Source organism: Lindgomyces ingoldianus (assembly GCF_010093535.1).
Source record: "Lindgomyces ingoldianus strain ATCC 200398 unplaced genomic scaffold BDR25scaffold_43, whole genome shotgun sequence".
NCBI classification, from domain to species: domain Eukaryota; kingdom Fungi; phylum Ascomycota; class Dothideomycetes; order Pleosporales; family Lindgomycetaceae; genus Lindgomyces; species Lindgomyces ingoldianus.
Genome location: NW_022985204.1, coordinates 356,706 through 375,966, shown reverse-complemented (window position 1 = coordinate 375,966; position 19,261 = coordinate 356,706). Strand labels below are relative to the sequence as shown.

The 19,261-nt window shown below is 49.6% G+C and overlaps 7 protein-coding genes across 7 annotated transcripts; 3 read left to right on the top strand and 4 right to left on the bottom strand.

Annotated features, from left to right (window-relative positions):
* Positions 1-2,147: 2,147 nt before the first annotated feature.
* On the top strand, positions 2,148-3,800 carry BDR25DRAFT_346566 (uncharacterized protein; the record flags this gene model as incomplete). The annotated part of the gene is made up of 6 exons (XM_033694156.1): positions 2,148-2,394; positions 2,453-2,527; positions 2,602-2,697; positions 2,746-2,811; positions 2,874-2,942; positions 2,992-3,800. The coding sequence occupies 6 exons, from the start codon at positions 2,148-2,150 to the stop codon at positions 3,798-3,800; spliced, it is 1,362 nt and encodes a 453-aa protein (XP_033541616.1).
* A 140-nt stretch (positions 3,801-3,940) lies between these two features.
* Positions 3,941-6,149, bottom strand: BDR25DRAFT_346565 (glucose-methanol-choline oxidoreductase-like protein). The gene is made up of 2 exons (XM_033694155.1): positions 4,854-6,149; positions 3,941-4,804 (listed from the first exon to the last, which is right to left on the bottom strand). Exons 1-2 carry the CDS (start codon positions 5,942-5,944, stop codon positions 4,267-4,269), a joined length of 1,629 nt encoding a protein of 542 aa, XP_033541615.1. The 5' UTR covers positions 5,945-6,149; the 3' UTR covers positions 3,941-4,266.
* A 556-nt stretch (positions 6,150-6,705) lies between these two features.
* BDR25DRAFT_380672 (betaine aldehyde dehydrogenase) lies at positions 6,706-8,708 on the top strand. Its single transcript, XM_033697670.1, has one exon. It carries the CDS (start codon positions 7,029-7,031, stop codon positions 8,565-8,567), a length of 1,539 nt encoding a protein of 512 aa, XP_033541614.1. The 5' UTR covers positions 6,706-7,028; the 3' UTR covers positions 8,568-8,708.
* A 142-nt stretch (positions 8,709-8,850) lies between these two features.
* Positions 8,851-10,218, bottom strand: BDR25DRAFT_329071 (Aldo/keto reductase; the record flags this gene model as incomplete). The annotated part of the gene is made up of 1 exon (XM_033692432.1): positions 8,851-10,218. One exon carries the CDS (start codon positions 10,216-10,218, stop codon positions 8,851-8,853), a length of 1,368 nt encoding a protein of 455 aa, XP_033541613.1.
* A 595-nt stretch (positions 10,219-10,813) lies between these two features.
* On the bottom strand, positions 10,814-12,951 carry BDR25DRAFT_241792 (uncharacterized protein; the record flags this gene model as incomplete). Its single annotated transcript, XM_033685762.1, has 4 exons — positions 10,814-11,099; positions 11,157-12,650; positions 12,707-12,843; positions 12,892-12,951. The coding sequence occupies 4 exons, from the start codon at positions 12,949-12,951 to the stop codon at positions 10,814-10,816; spliced, it is 1,977 nt and encodes a 658-aa protein (XP_033541612.1).
* Positions 12,952-13,260: 309 nt separating this feature from the next.
* On the top strand, positions 13,261-14,150 carry BDR25DRAFT_361304 (uncharacterized protein; the record flags this gene model as incomplete). Its single annotated transcript, XM_033696390.1, has 6 exons — positions 13,261-13,296; positions 13,333-13,463; positions 13,514-13,563; positions 13,608-13,652; positions 13,686-13,753; positions 13,830-14,150. 6 exons carry the CDS (start codon positions 13,261-13,263, stop codon positions 14,148-14,150), a joined length of 651 nt encoding a protein of 216 aa, XP_033541611.1.
* A 27-nt stretch (positions 14,151-14,177) lies between these two features.
* BDR25DRAFT_396619 (uncharacterized protein) lies at positions 14,178-19,261 on the bottom strand (the record flags this gene model as incomplete). The annotated part of the gene is made up of 23 exons (XM_033698450.1): positions 19,195-19,261; positions 18,076-19,138; positions 17,935-18,042; positions 17,806-17,901; positions 17,569-17,757; positions 17,206-17,496; positions 17,080-17,169; positions 16,433-17,044; positions 16,265-16,299; positions 16,076-16,238; positions 15,648-16,005; positions 15,394-15,590; positions 15,325-15,346; positions 15,232-15,249; positions 15,134-15,170; positions 15,063-15,079; positions 14,872-14,987; positions 14,819-14,835; positions 14,679-14,737; positions 14,519-14,647; positions 14,424-14,455; positions 14,249-14,391; positions 14,178-14,196 (listed from the first exon to the last, which is right to left on the bottom strand). The coding sequence occupies exons 1-23, from the start codon at positions 19,215-19,217 to the stop codon at positions 14,178-14,180; spliced, it is 3,834 nt and encodes a 1,277-aa protein (XP_033541610.1). The 5' UTR covers positions 19,218-19,261.

The following is a 19,261-nucleotide window of genomic DNA, read 5'->3' as shown; positions in this document are numbered from 1 at the left end:
CACCACCCACACTCAATCCTCTCGTCCCGTCCAATTCCAAGCGGCCATTACAGCTATATCCGCATCAAAGCTAGCATCCAAGGAGGAGGTGGAGAAGCAGATACCCCGCTATGCTGTTATAAGTCTACAATCATCGCAGCAGAGCTTGTACACCTTAGGGTGGTAAGACCGCCGCTGCTTTCGTAGCCTTTTCCGCTGAATTTTGCTACTTTGATATAGGATACAGGCAGCTTGAGGATAATCTCATCCCAGTAAGTTAGCAGTTTCTCAATACCAAAGCCAACACCATCCTTAAGATAACAGTCCTCTGACTCATTCTTAAGTTCACCCCTTCATCTGTAGAAGCTCTGTATACAGCAACTGTAGGTCAGTGATGGGTCATCCAGAACGAACCAACCAATAGCCAGCTCAGAGGAAGTCTAACATGCAAATTTAATGGGAATCAAGAAAAATGGGGTAAGGATAAAGATTCAGGTGTTGATTCATACTATTATAAGGGGTAAAACAGAAGCCTTGGCTTGTTACACTACAAAAACACGGCTAACGGTGCCACAGATCCCCTCCCAAACACGTGCTATCCTAGCTCCAGCAAATAAGCAATCGCTACCCCAATAAATCCTATCTTAAATATACTACGGTTCAAATCCATGGCCTGAACGGCAAGGACCGGCTCCCCATGTTCTTACGATTATAATTCTCACGTGACCGTAACATTGTGAAACGTATCAAACGTACTACGCCCTGTTGAACACCCTGACACTGGTGCTTAGCAATGCGCGTGGAAGCGTAACTAACCTAGGAAGTGAATAACAGATTATTAATTTAGATAAAGAAATATATTTTCCGTGATCTTAGAGTAAGAGAAAATTAGTTAAGCCAACTACAATTAGAACCAGAATCTAACCCTATGAAACCTCATTCTCTGTCCGTGTGAGCTTCTGTGCTCTCTCTGCTTAAATCTTCGACTTGTCCTAGAATCCAGTCACATCGAACTACCACTTACTAGGGCATATTTTCTATTCTCTACTAAAGACTTAAAAGAAGTGTTAAGTTTATTAAATCTACGCCTTATACTGGCCTAAGAGGATAAAGGGTGTAGAAACAGCATTAATTCTAAGCAAAGTGGCTTTAAAAACTACTAAGGGATAACCTACAAGTTACCTGAAATCTTATACTGCAAACGATTAGTACGACAGCTTTACATGCTGTAAAGTATATAGAACGTAGGCTCAGTACGTACGGACGGCTCACATCGCCTTGTACGGACCGTATGCACGGTTAGGTGTGGGTGAAGGACCCACATTCACCCTGACCCAGGGTCACGTGGACTAATGTCACGTGCGACACTACGCTCTAGATTTGGTGAAGCATTCGTTTCAAACGACAGCAGGAAGGAAGTATAAGGGCAAGTGGCCCGGAATTCACATCATTTGGGGAGGGGCATTGCTTGAGTGACTTCGTCGTTGTACTCCAATGAAGAATCCAGTCTTATCGTGCATTGGATGGCAACATGACGTCAGTGTGCGACACATCTTTCAGGTATTACCGACTCTGTGTCAAGTTTATCAGATTGAATGGCATCATTCTTTAAGAATATATCTACCTCACGTAAAAGCTCTTGGAAAGATTTGGCATTCTAGATTCCACAGGAGTGAGTATGGTCGCAGGTGAATTGGGAGGCATCAAGTTCTTCCAACGCAGTGCACACAATGGAGTTTGGAGTATGGAAGGGAGATGCTGCACCGCCATTATATCGCTTGTTCATAGCGGTCTCGACAATGGCGCAATGGGATCCCATAGCTATGCTGGGTTAGCTACTTCCTAAACGTAGCCCCAGAAGGATAGCAGGGTTCCCCCCCAAAAAATAGTTTTTTTGGCCGACAGGACTCAGCAGCGATTAATGTGGGTCAGCTACCTCCCCAGCTCAAATTAATGAATATTATAGCAGTACGGTGGGGATGAGGTTCCGATAAACTTGAGTGGTGCAGACGTTCCCTCTGGACCATTCACCACCGCGCCAAGAACCCAGGGTCTTCATTTCTCTGAGCCCACCCACAAACAGAGCCTTCCAAGCCTTCAACTCACCAATCCCACCAATTCTTTTACTTTCCTGAGCAGACCATTTCGCGTACGCCAAAGTCGCCAAAATGGAGGGGTCACCAAGTCCAGAGCTCGACCCGGTCATTGAGGGTCATATCAAAGCACTACTTTCACTTTCGAACAACCCCATCTACGCAGACCCTCGCAAACTGCTCCTCAAGAACCTTAAAACTGGAGAAATTGATCGTATTCTTGCCGAGGTATGGACGTATCGTATTAGTCGCACTGGTAGGGAGGCTATTGCGACGGTTATGCTTGATGTTATTGCAAAGGAGGATGCGAGGCCTATGAGAGGTAAGCTTCTGAAGTGTATTGCCTGGTTTTGATGTTTCTAGTGTTGAATTTTGTATAGAAGGACCTGCACATCGACCAAGAGCGGGCTCTGAGGCCAATGAGGCGGGTGATGGGCACGAGGAACAGGATAAAGGTATGTCTCTACGATTTTTTGTTCGTCTGCTCTTGATTAAGATTTCCCCATAGGAACCATACAATACAGGGTAGGCTCTGAGGTGAGTGAAGACGGCCAGGAAGAAAGCAGACAGAGCGGTCATGACGATCCCATACAGGGCGGCCATGAAGAATCGGTTCAGAATAGAGGTATGCCTCAATCGAATGTTTCTAGACATGACTCTGACTTCTGCATAGAAGCGACGCAACCAATAGTCAGCTCTGAAGCTGATGCAGACCATGGAGAGGACAGAGGAGATAGAGGTAGAAGTATGGTTCTGAGGGCCATCATCTGGGCTTGGTGTGACGCTAACCTCTCTTCATAGAAGCCACAGGGCACAGAGCAGGCTCTACGTTCAGTGAAGTCGACCTAGGAGGAGAGCGCCAAGGCGAAGGTATGTTTCTGCGATCGGTTCTCTAGAGCTCACGCTAACTTCTTCATAGAAGTCGCACAACCCGAAGCTGGCTCTAAAGTCAATGAAGTCGTCCACAACGAAGAGAAACAGAAGTATGAAGGGCCCAGACAGGCAGTTGATACTCACTCATATAGAACCAGAACTTCTATAAAGAGAAACCTAGGAACATCACCAGCAGGGCGGCTATCAAAACGACACAAGACTGGTGAACACTCACGGCAACTCTCTGAGAACAATGAAGACGGCGAAGAACGCGGGCACATTCCCCAACCAAGCCCCAGCGCAGAACCTCTCATTCGACGCATCCCCCAACCTCGTCGCGGCCGGCCCTCAAACCAAAACCTCACCAACTCAAACCCCGATCTCGAGCTACTCCTCTGGGTCCCCTCCCTTAACAACACCGGTGAATGGAAGCCCATCACCTCGCTTCCCCGCGGCGTCAACGAGAATCTCCGCACCCGCTTCTTCGAAGACTACACCTTCCATAAAGGCAAGAAATATCGATACGCGCAAATGACACGCAATCCTGACACCTACATCGACAACGGGCGCTGCGTTCACAATCTCGTGTCGCGTAAGGCAAGCAGTGTCATGACGTATAACGCAGCAGACGGGAATATCCACAGGACTTGCGATTTGTGCTTCCAGGCAGGTAAATTGTGCGCGAGACTTGTGAGGTTGGATGGGGAAGTCAAAATGGGGTTGTTCCCCGTTCCGGGAGGCTTGAGGAGGGGCTTGCGGTGGAGTGAGATTGGATATTGGATTGGGCAAGAGGGCTCGAGGAAAAGGGAATTCCAACAGGAGAGGGTTAAGTTTGGGAGCACAGTTCCGACTTAGCTGGGGTTGGGGATCTTGGTTGGTTTGTTAGTTTAGCATGATCAGCGTTAAGGCAGAGCAATTAAATGCTCTCTCTAAGCATTTGATTTGCAGTGAATAGGAATATAGATGATTGCAAGCTGATACAAGATACGAGAGCACCGACAGCGACATTCCTTTTCTTACTCGCTAGATTTCAAAGATATAATGGAGAACTTAATAGAGCGTCAACAACTTACTATCGTTATTAAGCGTAGATGAATGGAGAAGCCATCCAAGCCCCCCTCGTAGCTGCCTTCCCAGGTTATAGACTAATTTTAACACAAAAGAGGATCTACACCAACGCCCATTTTCTTACCAGACGGATGTTAAAAGGTGCAAAGGAGAACCTCACAGGGCGTCAATAGTACACCATTGTGATTTATGGGAGACTTATGGAACAGGCAGTATCCTAATTCCACTTGCTGGCTTAGGTACCTATCCGCTTTCACAACTTCTCCTTCTCCAATCCTTTCCATCCCCACTGCTGAGCAATCAACTCAGCAGCACGCTCTCCAACACCGAGCACTGTGAGCATAGGGTTGATAGTAGGCATCTCAGGGAAGACACCTGCATCTGCAATCCTCACTCCCTCCAAATCTCGAACCTTGAGCTCATGGTCCACGACAGCAAATTCGTCCTTCGTGACATCACCCATCTTGGTCGTTCCAGCGGGATGATACACTGTATGCGCGACTCGGCGTCCGTACTCTGAGAGCTCTTCATCGGTTTGTAGCTTAGGGCCGGGAGCAACTTCACGCTTGAGCCACTGCGAGAATGGAGCTTGCTTGGCTACTTCCCTAGCTGCTCGTAGACCCGCAACGATAGTGGCAGCGTCATAGCCTTCTGGATCAGTGAAATAGCGGAAGTCGAGGGCTGGCTTCACGTTGGGGTCTGCAGACGTAAGGTAGATACGTCCACGTGAGCGTGGTCGCGGAATGTTAGGCGTCATACAGAAGGCATCGATAGGAGCGTCATAACCGAGTCTATGCTAATTTAGCAGAGAAGGTGAGTTTCTGAGAGCGGCTAGCATACCGTGAAGTGTTCAGACAGAATGGAATCTGATAACAGTGCATCATCATATCAGCAATATCTCCATCTGTGCCAGCAGCATTCTTAACCTCACGGCGAAGGAAGATACCTGCATCTGAGTCCATAGTAGTTTGGTTCGGAGGAACAGGCTTATTCAACTCCCAGATGATGATACTCTCAGGATGATCAAGCAAGTTCTCACCAACGCCGGGAATATCTTTGACAATCGGAATACCCAGATCCGAGAGCTGCTTCTTGGGACCTAGACCAGAGAGGAGCATCAAACGGGGTGTATCAACAGCACCAGCACAAAGGATGGTTTCTGCTTTGTGGTGGAGAGTCCGCTGTTCACCGCTCTGAAGTGTCACATTGACTCCTGTGACTTTGGCTCCTTCGACGTTGACTTTGTTCACCCAGGCATTAGTCAAAACGGTCAAATTAGGCCTCTTTTCGTCACCACGGAGAATAGGATGGATGTACGCTACACTCGCACTGCTTCGGCGTCCATCATCCGGGTTGTATGATACAGAGAAGAAGCCAACGCAAGGTTTCAGAGAACCTGTCGTCTTGATCTGGTGGTTGAAGTCATGAATCACCGGGATATCCATAGCTGTTGAGCAAGAGTCAACCCAATCAAGACAAAGCTGGTTCCTGTGCCTCTCGTGAACAGGCTGGATGGTGTTGCGGAGGTTGTCGAGGACGCGGGAGAACATCTTGAAGCTCCAGCCTTTGCATCCCTGGGCTTCCCATCTCTTGCAGTCAAACTCGAAGGGCCTGAACGAGATGAGCGTGTTGTGTGATGAGCATCCTCCGAGGACCTTTGCACGTGAGTGTCGGATGTGCGAATTGCCCATTGGTTGCTCGGTTGTGCCATAGTCGTAGTCCAGCTCTCCTCCCAGAAGCTGGAGCCAGTCTTTGAGAAGGAGTACACGATCATCCATGTAGTCGCTAGGGCCAGCCTCAATCAAGAGGACAGACTTAGTCGGAAGGTATTCGGAGAGGCGGGATGCAATAACACAGCCAGCCGTGCCACCTCCCACGATAATAAAATCGTAGTAGGCATCTTGGGGGATGGAGGTGGTGGTTGGCGACATGTTGAATGGAAGGAGGATGAGCAGACAAGGCAATCAACCCTTCCAGAGGCGAGATAGCCACCCCCCAACAGAGGCTTATGAGAAGAAAGGCGAGGTTCTTAAGTCTTTCTCAAGATTGGCGACCCAAATCCCTGGGTCTGTTTGCAGTGAGAGGGCCATGCAGCGTCGACAATCTCGGCGGGAGGTGGTCAGATGGCTTGAGTTGGTGCGCGGCTGGAGACGGCCTGGTACAGAACCTGAGGTTTTTCCTTCCCGGATTGCGTGCTAACGGTGGGTCTGACCTCGGATCGCCCGAAGAGCACACGTGCATACTCCGTTCGTGAGGAGTTGCTAGTTTTAGGGCTGATAGGTTGGATGACAAAGACGCAGCATTCTTCCGGTCAAGATTGCGCCATCGAGCACGCAAACACACAATATCCAACTCAAAACTCGTCCTGAGCCCACGGGGATTCTCTTCGACTTCATCGGACACTCTTCCCAGCTCCAGCAAAGGTGAGGTTGACCGCGCAAGCCCAGCAAACAGGGGCCATTTGGTGGCGCTAGGACCCCACTAGGAGGCTGCGCTCTAGGCCCAACCAGGCTCGCTCATCCAGGCGGTGTGGACGGCAGATGCAGCTCAACCCCACTAACGTATTTGCAAGATCTGCTCTTGGAAGCTGTATCCTGCTGGAAATCGCCGGAAGTTGCTTGCTATCATTGTGAGGAGCTTTAAAAATCCGTGGGCGTCAGTGTCGGCCGATAACACGGAAAGTGGAGGAATTTTGGAGGCCATTGTTATCTTCTGAAGAATTGTGGAGGAGATTTTTGCTGCTTGGAGCTACCCCACCACCAAGCTTCACCACTTCCGCTTGGGGAAATTCACAACGCTGTGGATGACAGAGGTGGCCGAGTCTAGTTCTAGACGAGTGTCACGTACCGATACCCTATCAGGCCAATTGAGACGACCTTGCCATCCACCTTAGGCTTTCCTCCACTTTTTATTCTCCAGGGCGTAAACGTTCTCATACACACTTGGAAGCTCAACAGGGAATTCTCTCCATAGTCTTCTCCATTTCAAGCAATTATTACTCAAACGGATGCCATCATGTCTCTCCCCTACTCCCCACGATTCGCCTATTACGACGGCAAACCTCAGTCCTCGACATCCACAACCTCCTTCCAAACCCTCTCACCCTCGACCTCATCCCCACTGGCAAATATCCACACTACAAACCCCTCAGCAATCGACGCCGCCATCGCCTCGGCCCAAAAAGCTTTCCCGGCATGGTCCTCTACGCCTCCAATTGAACGCGCGCGGGTACTCCAAAAAGCCGCCTCCATCCTCCGATCTCGAAACGATGAACTCGCTAAGATAGAAACCGACGACACCGGAAAACCTTTCTCAGAAACCAGCACAGTAGACATTGTCACCGGCGCCGATGTCCTCGAATACTTTGCTAACCTCGTAGGCGGGGGCGGTCTGAATGGCGAAACCATCCAGCTCCGTCCCAACGCCTGGGTCTACACGACCAAAGCCGCGCTCGGCGTGTGCGCTGGCATCGGCGCATGGAATTATCCGATTCAAATCGCGCTCTGGAAATCCGCACCCTGTCTCGCGGCCGGAAACACCATGGTATACAAACCATCTGAATTCACACCCTTACACTCCACCATTTTAGCGGAAATATATTTAGAAGCAGGGGTCCCTCCAGGCGTGTTCAACGTAATACAAGGCGGAGGCGAAGTTGGTGCATATCTAACTTCACATCCCTCGATCGCAAAAGTGTCGTTTACCGGGCAAGTCTCCACCGGGCAGAAAGTGGCGGGTAGTGCTGCTGGCGGCATGAAGTACGTGACCATGGAACTCGGCGGGAAGTCTGCATGCGTGATCTTGCCAGATGCAGATATTGAGCAAGCGGTTGATGGCGCTATGATGGCGAATTTCTTCTCCACGGGCCAGGTGTGCACGAATGGGACGCGAGTTTTTATTCCAGAAGCGATAAAATCAGCATTTGAATCCCGGTTACTGGAGAAAATGTCATATATACGAGCAGGCGATTTGATGGACCCGAACACCAATTTCGGACCGCTAGTCAGTAAACCGCATTGGGAGAAAGTAACAACGTACATCAAACACGGTATCGAAATCGATAAAGCAAACCTCATATACGGCGGTCTCGGCAAACCATCCTGGCTCAGCGCTGCATCCAACAAGGAATTCCAAAACGGGAACTGGATCCAACCCACAATCTTCACCGACTGCTCCGATGCGATGAAGATCGTGCAGGAAGAAATCTTCGGCCCGGTGATGACAATTCTGACGTACAAGACTGTTGAAGAAGTCATCCAGCGCGCGAACGAGACAAAGCTCGGGCTTGCTGCTGGCGTGTTTACAAAAGATCTTAATCTAGCGCATCATGTGATTTCGAGGTTAGACGCTGGCATAACGTGGATAAACACGTGGGGTGAATCCCCTGCAGAGATGAGCGTCGGGGGCTGGAAAATGAGTGGATTGGGCGTCGAGAATGGCAAGCGAGGGCTAGAGGCTTGGGTTAGGAATAAAAGCACGCTTGTAGATATGGCTGGGAAGGTACCGACGGTGTTCTCTAAGCTCGAAACGCCTACCGCGACGCCAAAGCTATAAATGTGCAGAGTGAATATCAGAGCGTTAGTAAGCCATGTAAATAGATTTGTCTGCTTGTGAGGGCCGTGAAGGCTCGTAAACAGGACTGAATTAGGAAAGCGATCTTCAGCAGCTGATAAAGGTGCTGGCTAATAAGGAGATAGTCCTTAGGTGTGAGATATAAAGCAGACCGTAAACCCATCTAAGACAGACACCTGCCTAAAGAAATGAAAGGCCGTTTGAAGAAAGCCTCAGTCGCCTCGTCTTCGCCAGAGCGCATTAACAGCCGTGGTGGGATTCATAATCATCGCAAAGGAAGACTTTTCTCTTCTACCACCTCGCCTCCCTCCACAGGCACAGGCTCCGGACTAGCGGCAGGCGTGAGCCACGGGGCCTCCACATCGTGTGGACTCTTCACGCCCTTCTTCTGCTGGTTGACGAAGCCAGGAGATGGGCTCGGCCATGCGTAGCCGAACCAGTCGGCTAGTATCTCCTGGACGCCTTCAGCTAGGATCTGCACCGCTTTCCTCCGATTCCTTGACCACTCCCACGCTCGGTACCACCGTCCGGCCTGGACAGCAGTTTCCTCGCCTCCCTCAAGCCCATCGAGGATACTTCTCCAGACGAGCATAGTCTTCTCCAGTTCGGGAGGTCTGGAAACTCCGATGACCGAGACACCAAGCTTAGCACCTCCAACATCGTCGTTCGACTCCTGCTTCCAGGGGACACCAGAAGCAGGATCACCCTTTGACCCGCAAATAGCGCCGGCAGATATCCAGGTCTCGAGGGCGAAGCGGATGGCGATGACTTCCAGCTTCTCCCCATGTCTGTCGCAGAAGTTGCTCGCTGCGCGGACCGCAGATCGCAGCTCACGGGAGGCGGGATGGAAGTCTCCCAGCGCACCGACAGGAACGCCCTGCCGACGAAGAAGTCCCATTCCCAAAGGCGAAGCATTAGGTACGACACCGACGCCGGCATTGCGAAGACGCTGGATACCGCTAGGTCCGGCAAGAGTCTGATTCTGGAGCGTGAAGTTTGCGTACGATTGCACCGCATCGAGCGGCTCGCCAGTCTCTCGCAGCACCAATTCCGCCATGTCGCCCAGCACATCGATTGGATATCCAGAGATACCAATGTATCGGATCGTGCCTTCCTCGTCCCTTATCCGGCGCAATTCCTTGACCGCCTCGAGGACTTCGGCTGGGGAGACGAATTCGACATCGTGGCAGTAGACGAGGTCTAGGTAGTCGGTATGAAGACGCTCCAAACTGCGTGCGACGCTTTGTCGAACCCATGGCGCGGAGTAATCAAACTCTTCGCCGGCTATGCGACCAACTTTCGTCAAGATAAAGTATGAGGCGCGGGGGAACGTCTCGCGGACGAAGGGCGTCGCCAGGGCCTCCCCGAGCAGCTGTTCGGATGGCCCATAGTATGGAGACGTGTCGAAGGCACGGATTCCATGAGTGAGAGCAGAAGTGACTAATCCGGTGGTATCGAGCGCGAATGGGTCGGAGTTGTACTGGTGATTGAAGGTAGCCGTACCGAAGATGAGGGGCGGGAGAATAGAGGAGAGTGGGGTGCGCAGACTGTTGCCAGAGCTGTACGGGATAGGCTTCTGCTGTGTCGGGAAGGTGGAAGTCGTAGAAGGATGTTCTATGGGTGTCGATGCCATGATTGCGCGGCGCGCAGAGCTCCTGTGGCCGGCGATAAGGTTGAAGGATCCGAGATGGGATAATTGGGGGGGTGGGCAGTGAGACCAAACCGACGCTTGAATTGCCAGTGAAGTAAAATAATTATCTCACGACAAAGTGCGCATTCACAGCCATGTTGTAGTCGAGAGAAAAGCAAGTGAGGAGTACCGGATCAGATTAAACTGGTTGAAGTCGTGTAGTCACCACCTCAATTTTTGGTTTCTAATCTTGCTCGGAGAGCGGCCGATGACAGGCACAAATCCACTAGCAAGCGAAACAGCATGGCTTCCATGACGCCATCTACATCTAGAACGCGATTTATTCCGCTGCGACTACTCTCATTCGCGGAGACAAGCAGACATGCCCCCAATTGGTAAAGGTGAACAAAGGTGTGTGGTGGGTTGGTTGCAGGAGTCCCTGCAGCTCGGCCTTGTTCAAAGCCGATCGCCAAGTCATCTCGGGAATTCTTGGGACGTCCCGCTAGACCTAATAGATTTGGCAAGAACAATTCCATCAACCCTGTCATATATTGTCATTTATTCGTCACATCTTCTCTATACCGGTATCTTACAATCTTCAATAAGCAGCCTCAGTAACAGGAAACGGTATAATCTCCGCACCACCCGCGATCCCTATACCTCTTGCCCTTTGCCCGGCCTTGAGTTTGGAGAACAGCAAGGCGCACAAGCCTTGAGCCGTCTTCAGCTCACCATCTTGGCTTTTCTGAGCCATCGATTCCAACATCTTAATCAGGCCACTAATGTTTTGCATCTCTGCTAAAGATGGAGTGTACTCTGAAGGGCTCTCAAGCGCATGGGCCAAAACGGTACACAGGGCTGCGATTATTTGGGGTTTCGTGGTCCTAAAGTGCATAATTAGCGACAGATGTATTTTATCGACCGCGGCTTCCAATACATACCACCCAAGCCCGATGTCTCCCTGAGGAGCCACCGAAAGCAGACTCAAGAACCGTTTCGCATCTCTGAAACACGGCTGTTCCTTCATCCCGATGATTTTGGTCAATGCCTCGGTGGAGAATGGGTTAACTCGAGCATCCATCCCTAACGCCAAGAATGTCTGGAGCCGGAAGACTGTTGCAAAGTAGGACGCCTCTAGGCTGACTGTGTGTACAATATCCGACCGGTACAACAGCTGCATCAATTGTTCAGCCTCGAATTGAAACAGCTCGTGGCCATGCCAGGCCTGGAGTTTCTCAAGCAGTGTCTGAGCTGTGGCTACAACGTCCTGAGGTTTCGTCCTGCGGGCTTTCAAAGATAGCACCTGCTCAACGGCTTCAGCTTGAAGCAGTGCTAATGCAATCCGCAGCGAGAAGATATTGACCTTCCAGTCCCCATCTGCTGCTTTGACTGCTCCACCGTCATCCTGCGGGTTATCTTCTGGTTGGCTAGCACCAACATCGTCGCGGCGATGGGTAGTAGGAGCGTTAGAAAGTATACTCGTATCCGTATCCATCGAGAAGGCGATCCAGAACACACGGCGCTGTTGCTCAATGTCTTGGTCAGGACCCAGTGGCTGCGAATCATCATCATTATATGAAAGACACTGTGCCATGCGCAGAGCAGTCGATATGAACAAAGCATGCGGTGCGGAATGTGAAGAAGTCTGGATAAGTTTGGCAAGTCCAAGTAAGCACTGGATCAAGGCGAGAGATGGCTCTGCGAGAAGAAGATCCGACACAGATCCAAGGACCCGACTAAGATAAAAGTCCGCCATTTCATTGTCCTCAGGGGCTGCCGCTGCACTCATAGCACGGAGTCGATGCGCGATTCCGAGGACAATATAGGTGTTAGCCCAGGCCAGTGCGGTACCGTCGGAACCCCCAGTATAACTTCTTCGCATATGTTCAGCAATAACCCATGGTCGGAACAGTGCACAGGCAGTGTTGAAATCGACCAAGAACTCGGTGAGTAGTGAGGTCCCCAGTTCTGGTGAAGGGAGGTACCCGTCACATCTTGAACGACTCAAAAACGGCGGCATGTCTGGCTGACTTCCTATCATGGTGCTTTCCGGGGTTTTGCTTCCAAACACACTACCCTGGCAAGGCTGCTCCTGCGATATCTCATACGATATCACGGGCTCAGATTCACTTGGGTTGGACATAGAAAGTGGGAACTCTTCAGAAGAGGCCTGCTCTAAACTGAGTTCTGTCGGCCCTCCTGGTGCCAACTCATCTTCAATCTCTTCTAAGCCAGTTTCGAAAGTCTTCGAGATGGAAGGACGGTCTATCAACGGCCAGGAGTTAATCTCATTTCGAAGGTTGTCGACCCAATTGGAAAGCGGCTGAGATTGATCCTGCAGGGGCGGTTCCGGGGCAGAAGGCTGAGCCGCACTGCGCTCCTCTAGAAGAGACTCCAGTCGCTGGATTCGGCTTTCATACTCGGCTATCCGGTTCCTAGTGTCCCGCTATATCAGTGCTTCTTCATACGTGCACCTCTCATGTGGACATACCTTTTCTGAGATTTCGCTCGAGGCTTGCGGATGTGAGTGGTAGAGCATTCTTCTTTAGCCTGAAGGCATGGTGTGCATCCTTCCTCACCTGAAGACCATATGCACCTTCTCTTCCGTCTTCTGCAAGAGTCGCAAGCCTTGCGATGGAATTAGTAAGCGAATGTAAATAGGCTGCTCAAACTTACGCGCACGGTTGCCCCGGATCCACGTTTCTCAACACCAGAGGGACCTGCACTAGAGCTCATGCTGAGTTCGTATGAAAGGCCGACGAGCTTGTAGCAGAAAATGGGATTTCGAGAAGTTGAAAGGGAGGGGTGGGGAAGGTACCTCTCCGGAGGCCAGCTTTATTGGTCCGCAAGCAAGCTGCTTATTAATGGGCCACGGCAGGGACTAACTATGCCTAATCCTATTATGATAAGATTCCTTTAGCCGCAAAGGATCAAGTGCTGTATTACTTATCGACCAGCTCGCGGGCCATGAATAGCGACATCATTCACGTTAGAAACACGATGATCCGGTGGGTATGGTCAGACCCAGTCTAAGGATTCGACACCATGGAAATGAAATGCAAGATTCCTATCACAGCTAGGGTCGTCTAGGCGGAGTCAACTTAACTTCGATATCAGCACATCTCGCGGACAAACCAAGAAGGCGTCAAAACAACAGGCAGAACAGAGGCTTTCCACATTATCACCAACCTCATCTCCCTCTTAGCACCCCCTATCCTGTTCGGGCGTAGTAACTCAATCAGTATTCCGTGCCTCAGGAGCAACAGCAGGAAGCCGGATAGTGTTGGACAGGTTCCAGGATCATCAAAAATCTAGCTGCAGACTTACAGGGCCCACCTTTCGATCCTAGTCGCCAATTCTCTAACTAGACCTTCTATCTAGACCTTTCTCAGAACCCATGTTGACGGCGGATACAAATAATCCGGATGCTAGAGATGGTGTGAAGCTATTGGGAGCACCAGAGGCATGAGGAGCTGAATTAATTGCTAAAAGAATGTACCTAAGGGTCAATATAGGCAAAGGAGTGGGCTGGGCAGCAGTTGACTAAGCAGGAAGTAAAACAGGTAATATAGTAGTAGTGTATCAGGGGTGGAAGTACGTCATCATGTGATTAGAGGTCGGAGATCTCTGTAAATGCAAACAGCTGGGCTAACCAGTGTTGCGTCGTCGCCGGCGAGGACCGACCCACAGGGTTCCAGAGAATTGCAGTGGAAAAGAGCAAGATTTTCAAGTGTATCAAGATTTTCAAGCCTGTATTGCCTTTCAGATCTTCAATATATTTACTGAGTCTGACACAGGCCCATCTCATAGACCGTTTCATAGGTCACAGGAAGAATTTCGTTATTGGGTTGCGAGGCAATCACTTCATACTCACCGACCAGCTCCCCGCAAGATTTCCATTCCCCTCTCACTGCATTAACATCGAAGAGTACTAGACCCATGCTTACATATATCCTGAGATGTTATGTTGAAGAGAAACGGCTTGCTTACAATCCGGAGCTGCTTTCTAGGCTACTAGCAAGCGTTCAACCACTATTGTAGAGAGGTTAGACGATTTGCGGAAAGCTCAGGCGGTTTGGAGAGAAGGATTCCGTCTGGGAGAATCGCAGAAAATCGCCTGTCTTGAAAGCAAGAGTCTACGAAGTTATGTATAAAACCCGTACACATAACAGTTGCCTAGATTGCATCATTCACAGGGGGTATCTTACGACTGCATCACCACAGAATCGTATCGCTAGACCTCAAATATATATTCAAATCATCCAAATGGTAGCGCAATATTCGCAGCAACCCACAAGCTTACCCTCTTTGTAATCCAACAAGGAAAAGATCTCAATTGTAAATGAACCGTCTTCATTATATTCCTCAGCCCGATTATAGGCACGGTCGGAACTGAAAACAGTCGATCTCTCGAGAACAAATAGGAGAAAGGCTAGATCCCGCCACCCTAAATAGGTCTGTACCAGAGTGCCATAAAGACCCACTCAGAACCAGCTCAAAATGTAACAGTACCGGAATGAGACTTCCAATGCACATGTCGTTAACTAGGACTACGTTAGTATGTATATGATAAGCATAATTGCGCCTAGTAGTAGAGGATCACGTTGGATATCCTTGAAACTAGTGGCATTGTGACACCAGCCTGAAGTTGTGGACGTATTTGCAAAGTGGTTGTTGTATGGTTGGATGAGGGCGGTTAACAGGGAGTTTGCGCCGCGCAAATTTGGTTAGGTAGATTTCAGCATAGTAATAAGCAGACGTATATAGTAGTACTAGGCAGAAATATGCACAGTTAGGGGTCCTGTAGGGGTTTGTTGTTTATAGAAAGGAGCGCGCATTTTCCAGACGCTCCCATTCGTTTGTGCTTTATGGGGAGACCCGAATAGTGTTTCCCAGTCTTGTTAATGGGAGCATTCACCCCAGTGTGCGATGGGGATCTCTCTCCCGGCTTTCAACTGCAAGAACAAACACGCATCCTTAAACACTTTCTAGAGTGTGACTTTATATAATCCCAACATCCGTTGCCCGTTGCCTCTTGTATAAAACAGAGATTGTAAAAACATATATATAATACTATTCTAGGTGCGTCTCCAAAAGGCCTTAAGCCACTTGGAGTGGGCTCCTGTAGTCCCTACTATTTGCGTTGATGTAGGCTCACTTTTCGAGCAGCAGCTTCACAACCGGCTCATGGCATTTGTATGAAGCCGCCTGGAATGCATTATCATAGTATCCACCTTGCGCGTTGACTTTAGCGCCCTTGTCGAGCAGCAGCTTTACAACCAGCTCGTAGCCTCCAGCTGAAGCCGCCTGAAGTGAATTCCCAAAGTCTCCACCCTGCGCGTTGACGTCGGCATCCTTCTCAAGCAACAGCTTCACTATCAGCTCGTGCCCCTTTTATGAGGCCGCCTGGAGTGCATTCCCAAAATACCCACTTTTTGTATTGATATCGGCGCCCCTGTCAAGAAGCAGCCTCACTACTAGCTCGTAGCCGCTGTATGAAGCCGTCTGTAGTGCAGTACCATAGTATCCACCTTGCACGTTGACGTCGGCGCTGTTGTCGAGCAGCATCTTTGCAAGCAGTTCATAACCTCCAGCGGAAGCCGCGTGAAGTGTATTCCCAAAGTCTCCACCTCGCGTGTTGACGTCAGCGCCCTTCTCAAGCAGCAGCTTCACTACCGGCCCATAGGCATTGTACGAAGCCGCGTAGAGTGGGTGCGCGTAATATCCATCTTGTGCTCTGATATCGATAACCTTGTTGAGCAGTGGTTCATAGCTATTCTTCGAAGCCACCTGGAGTACATTCCCGAAATATCCACCTTGCGGATTAACGCCGGCGCCCCTTGTTAAGTAGTAGCTTCACTACCTGCTCGTAGTTTCCAGCTGAAGCCGCGTAGAGTGCATTCCCGAAGCTTCCACCCTGCGCGTTAACGTTAGCGCCCTTGTCGAGCAGCAGCTTCACTACCAGCTCGACCATCCACTCTGCTAGTGTGATCAAGGTGTTCGTCCACCTCAAATGGCAAATACTTCATCTGAAATTCAGCACATGGACACCTTAGACACCTTGGTTAGGTGATCTAGGGTATGCTCGAAGGTTCGATGTGGCAAATTTACAAGCTATATATTCATGCTAATCCCCGGCTTTCTATGAAACTGAGGGAATAATAAATATATAATAGTAAATAATAATGGTTTGCATGATCCTAACACCTTAGGACACATTAAGCTTGTGACGCTCAACATTACATATCCATACCCTCCCACCGCCAGTACCAATACCAATCATATTCTTAGATACTACGACACATGACGGCCGATATTCTGATGGTAGCCATAAGATATTCTCTGAATTGTATTTTATCCACCTACTATCCAAACTCAAGTCTAGGCCCCGATAGTCTATGTCCCATGACCTTGACGCCAGCCGTGCAGAGTCGGATGAGAAGGCGACTGACGAGACGAGTCTGCTATGGCCCTCAAGCGTCTGGAGGCACTGGCCGCTGCTCGCATCCCAGATCTTCACCGTCTTGTCGTATGACCCTGACGCCAGCCGTGTAGAGTCAGATGAGAAGGCGACTAACGAGACGTGTTCGCTATGGCCCTCGAGCGTCTGGAGGCAAGCACTCCATTTCTCTTCCAAAGTCGGCTCTATTGTGATCCAGTTTGGCTCTTCTCTCTTGAAAAGACCTCTTATTAGACTTTGAGATGGGCTAAACAAGAGGGCCGAGGCATATGCCTGGAGAGGGCTCTTCTCTATTGCCCGCTTGTGGGACAGGATAAACCGGTGCGCATTTCTTACTAGTTTATTTGATGCATATGTATTTGTTCTTCTCTAGGTTATATCAGGATGCGTTTATGTCTGATTACAAGCTTGTAAAGTACCTGCATAACGACCTCAAGTTTCGCTATTGACACAACTCCTTTCAACATGCTCTTGCAAAGGCTAAGAGCCTCCAGCTAGTAGAGGTATCGCTGTCTTAAAAATCTGTCAACAGCACCTCCACCCTGCAAATCGACATGGTCCTCTGCAGAAGGGCTAGGATTCCAGTCGAAGAGGTGATCGATCCAGTAGATGCACGAGTAACGCGACGCTGCTAGTGGATCAGGCTTCGGCTGTTGCACCTGTGCAATAGAGTATCCCAACGCGCCCAACTCGTATATGTCTCTTCGTAGCGTATCAGAAATAGCTTGTAACGATGTAGAGAAAATCGCGTAGTAAAAGATTTCGCTTCCAGACAGGAATATTGCATGAATAGCTTCTTTAAGTAGGAAGTCTTTTGCGGACTAGTGCACAAAGTAGACAATGCCGTCTCAAACAGTCAGAAGCAAGCCGCAGAGGTTAATGATTTCTCTTACTGCGTCCAAATCTTCCGCCATGCCGTCAAGCTCCTCTACAAGCGTGGTAAGCTCTTTTAGCGTGATAGGCCAGTATACAATAGCAACCGTGGCGAGTACGCGCCTACAAAGGCCAGCATTATCTAAGCTGTTAATGCGTTGTATCATCCTGTTGTAGAGAGAGTTAAGCCCAGGAGGAAACGTCTTTAGCTTCGTGACAATGTTAAATCGCGACATCTTAGCTAGGTTCTAACAGACTAAGGCCGCCCAGAGGAAGGTGTTGTTAGCGTTAGTCTGCAGATACTCTAGCACAGCATGTTTCGTCTTATCGTCATAATTCTTATCTTTCACCAGCTGTGACGTCTTGTGCATGATATAGGAACAGACAGTGGCAGATACGGAGTCTGCATTCAGCTCAAGGCTGAGCCTAACCTTGTCCCCCGCTCTCTCGAGACACTCCTCGATATTGGGCCAGTTACGGCTAGACATGATCCACTTGATGCGCGATGACGTGGAAGACGTCTAGACAATGAAATCTAGCAGTTTCGGCAAGTCCGTCAAACATTCATCAAGGGCATTAATAATAAGATATATGCTCTTCAAGCTCAGGTCTTGCACAATGTCTGTAAAGATCTTAGACAAGGCAAACCAGGCGTTGGCGTCTTCGAAGAGCTTGTTCCCCGCGTGGGCATACTTCTTCCATACATGTACGACAAGTGATGGCTGCTGATAGACAAGCAGATATATTAGGCCTCGTAGCACGGCTGTAGCGTGGTTGATGCGCGAGTCTGTAGCCTGGCAGAAGAAGTACGACAGAAGAGCTGTCTTAGCCACCGACTTGCTCAGCTCGTTAATGATTCCGCAGAGCAGCATAGTTTTGCCTTTTCCGGGATCACCCTTGATCCACAATAGTTGGTTTTGTTGGCTTTTGCTCCATATTTGGAAGTCGGGATTCTCAAGAATCCAGCAGTACGAGTCTAACAGTAGGCCACCTTTGGTGTCCTCGATGCGCTTCTTATCACTACAAGGACTAGTTAAGCGTAAAGCTTGGAGGCATAAGTTTAGCTTGCTGATCTCTTCTTGGAGTCGTTTGAAGGCACACGCATATCCTTCTTTGTAGCAAAGCGGCATTTTAACATTAAAAATTCCAGGTAGTGCGTACGCTTTGTCTTCTTCTGCCGTCGTCTTGCGGCTTTGCATCCAGGCAAATCGCTCCTTGTCGCTGAATTCAAACATGGGTGTGCCTTGCAACGCCGTAATCGGAATTCCTGTGGCTTCATAAATTTGTTGTGCTAAGGACTGTTTATCGCCAAGCTTCATCCACTCTTGAGAGAAGAACTCAACTGAGGTTGGGGCAAGGAGCTCTTGGAGTGTCCAGCCTCGCCGGAACCATCTGCTCTGCTGAAACGTTGGCTCCCAAATGTGTTCCAAGGCTCTATCGCTTGCTTTCCACTTTATAGTTGAAATATCTCGCAAATAAACGTAGCACTTCTCCGCTTTCGTATACCAAAGAAACATCGAGTTGATGGCCGTCTGAACCTCGGCAGGGTTTGACTTATCAATGCAAGTGATGAATACATCGCGGATTTGTCTTGATATATTAACCCAATGTGTTATTGGATGTTCTACGGCTGTTTTCCCAGTTACTGAGTAGCAGAAATGTCATGCATTTCAACCTAAGCTACCAGGCGACTGAACAGCTCAAACTCCATTC

Coding starts and splice junctions, on each gene's coding strand:
- BDR25DRAFT_346565 (XM_033694155.1), bottom strand. CDS start 5,944: ATGTCGCCAACCACCACCTCCATCCCCCAAGATGCCTACTACGATTTT. Junction 4,805..4,853: donor TTCTGTCTGAACACTTCACG/GTATGCTAGCCG, acceptor AAATTAGCATAG/ACTCGGTTATGACGCTCCTA.
- BDR25DRAFT_380672 (XM_033697670.1), top strand. CDS start 7,029: ATGTCTCTCCCCTACTCCCCACGATTCGCCTATTACGACGGCAAACCT.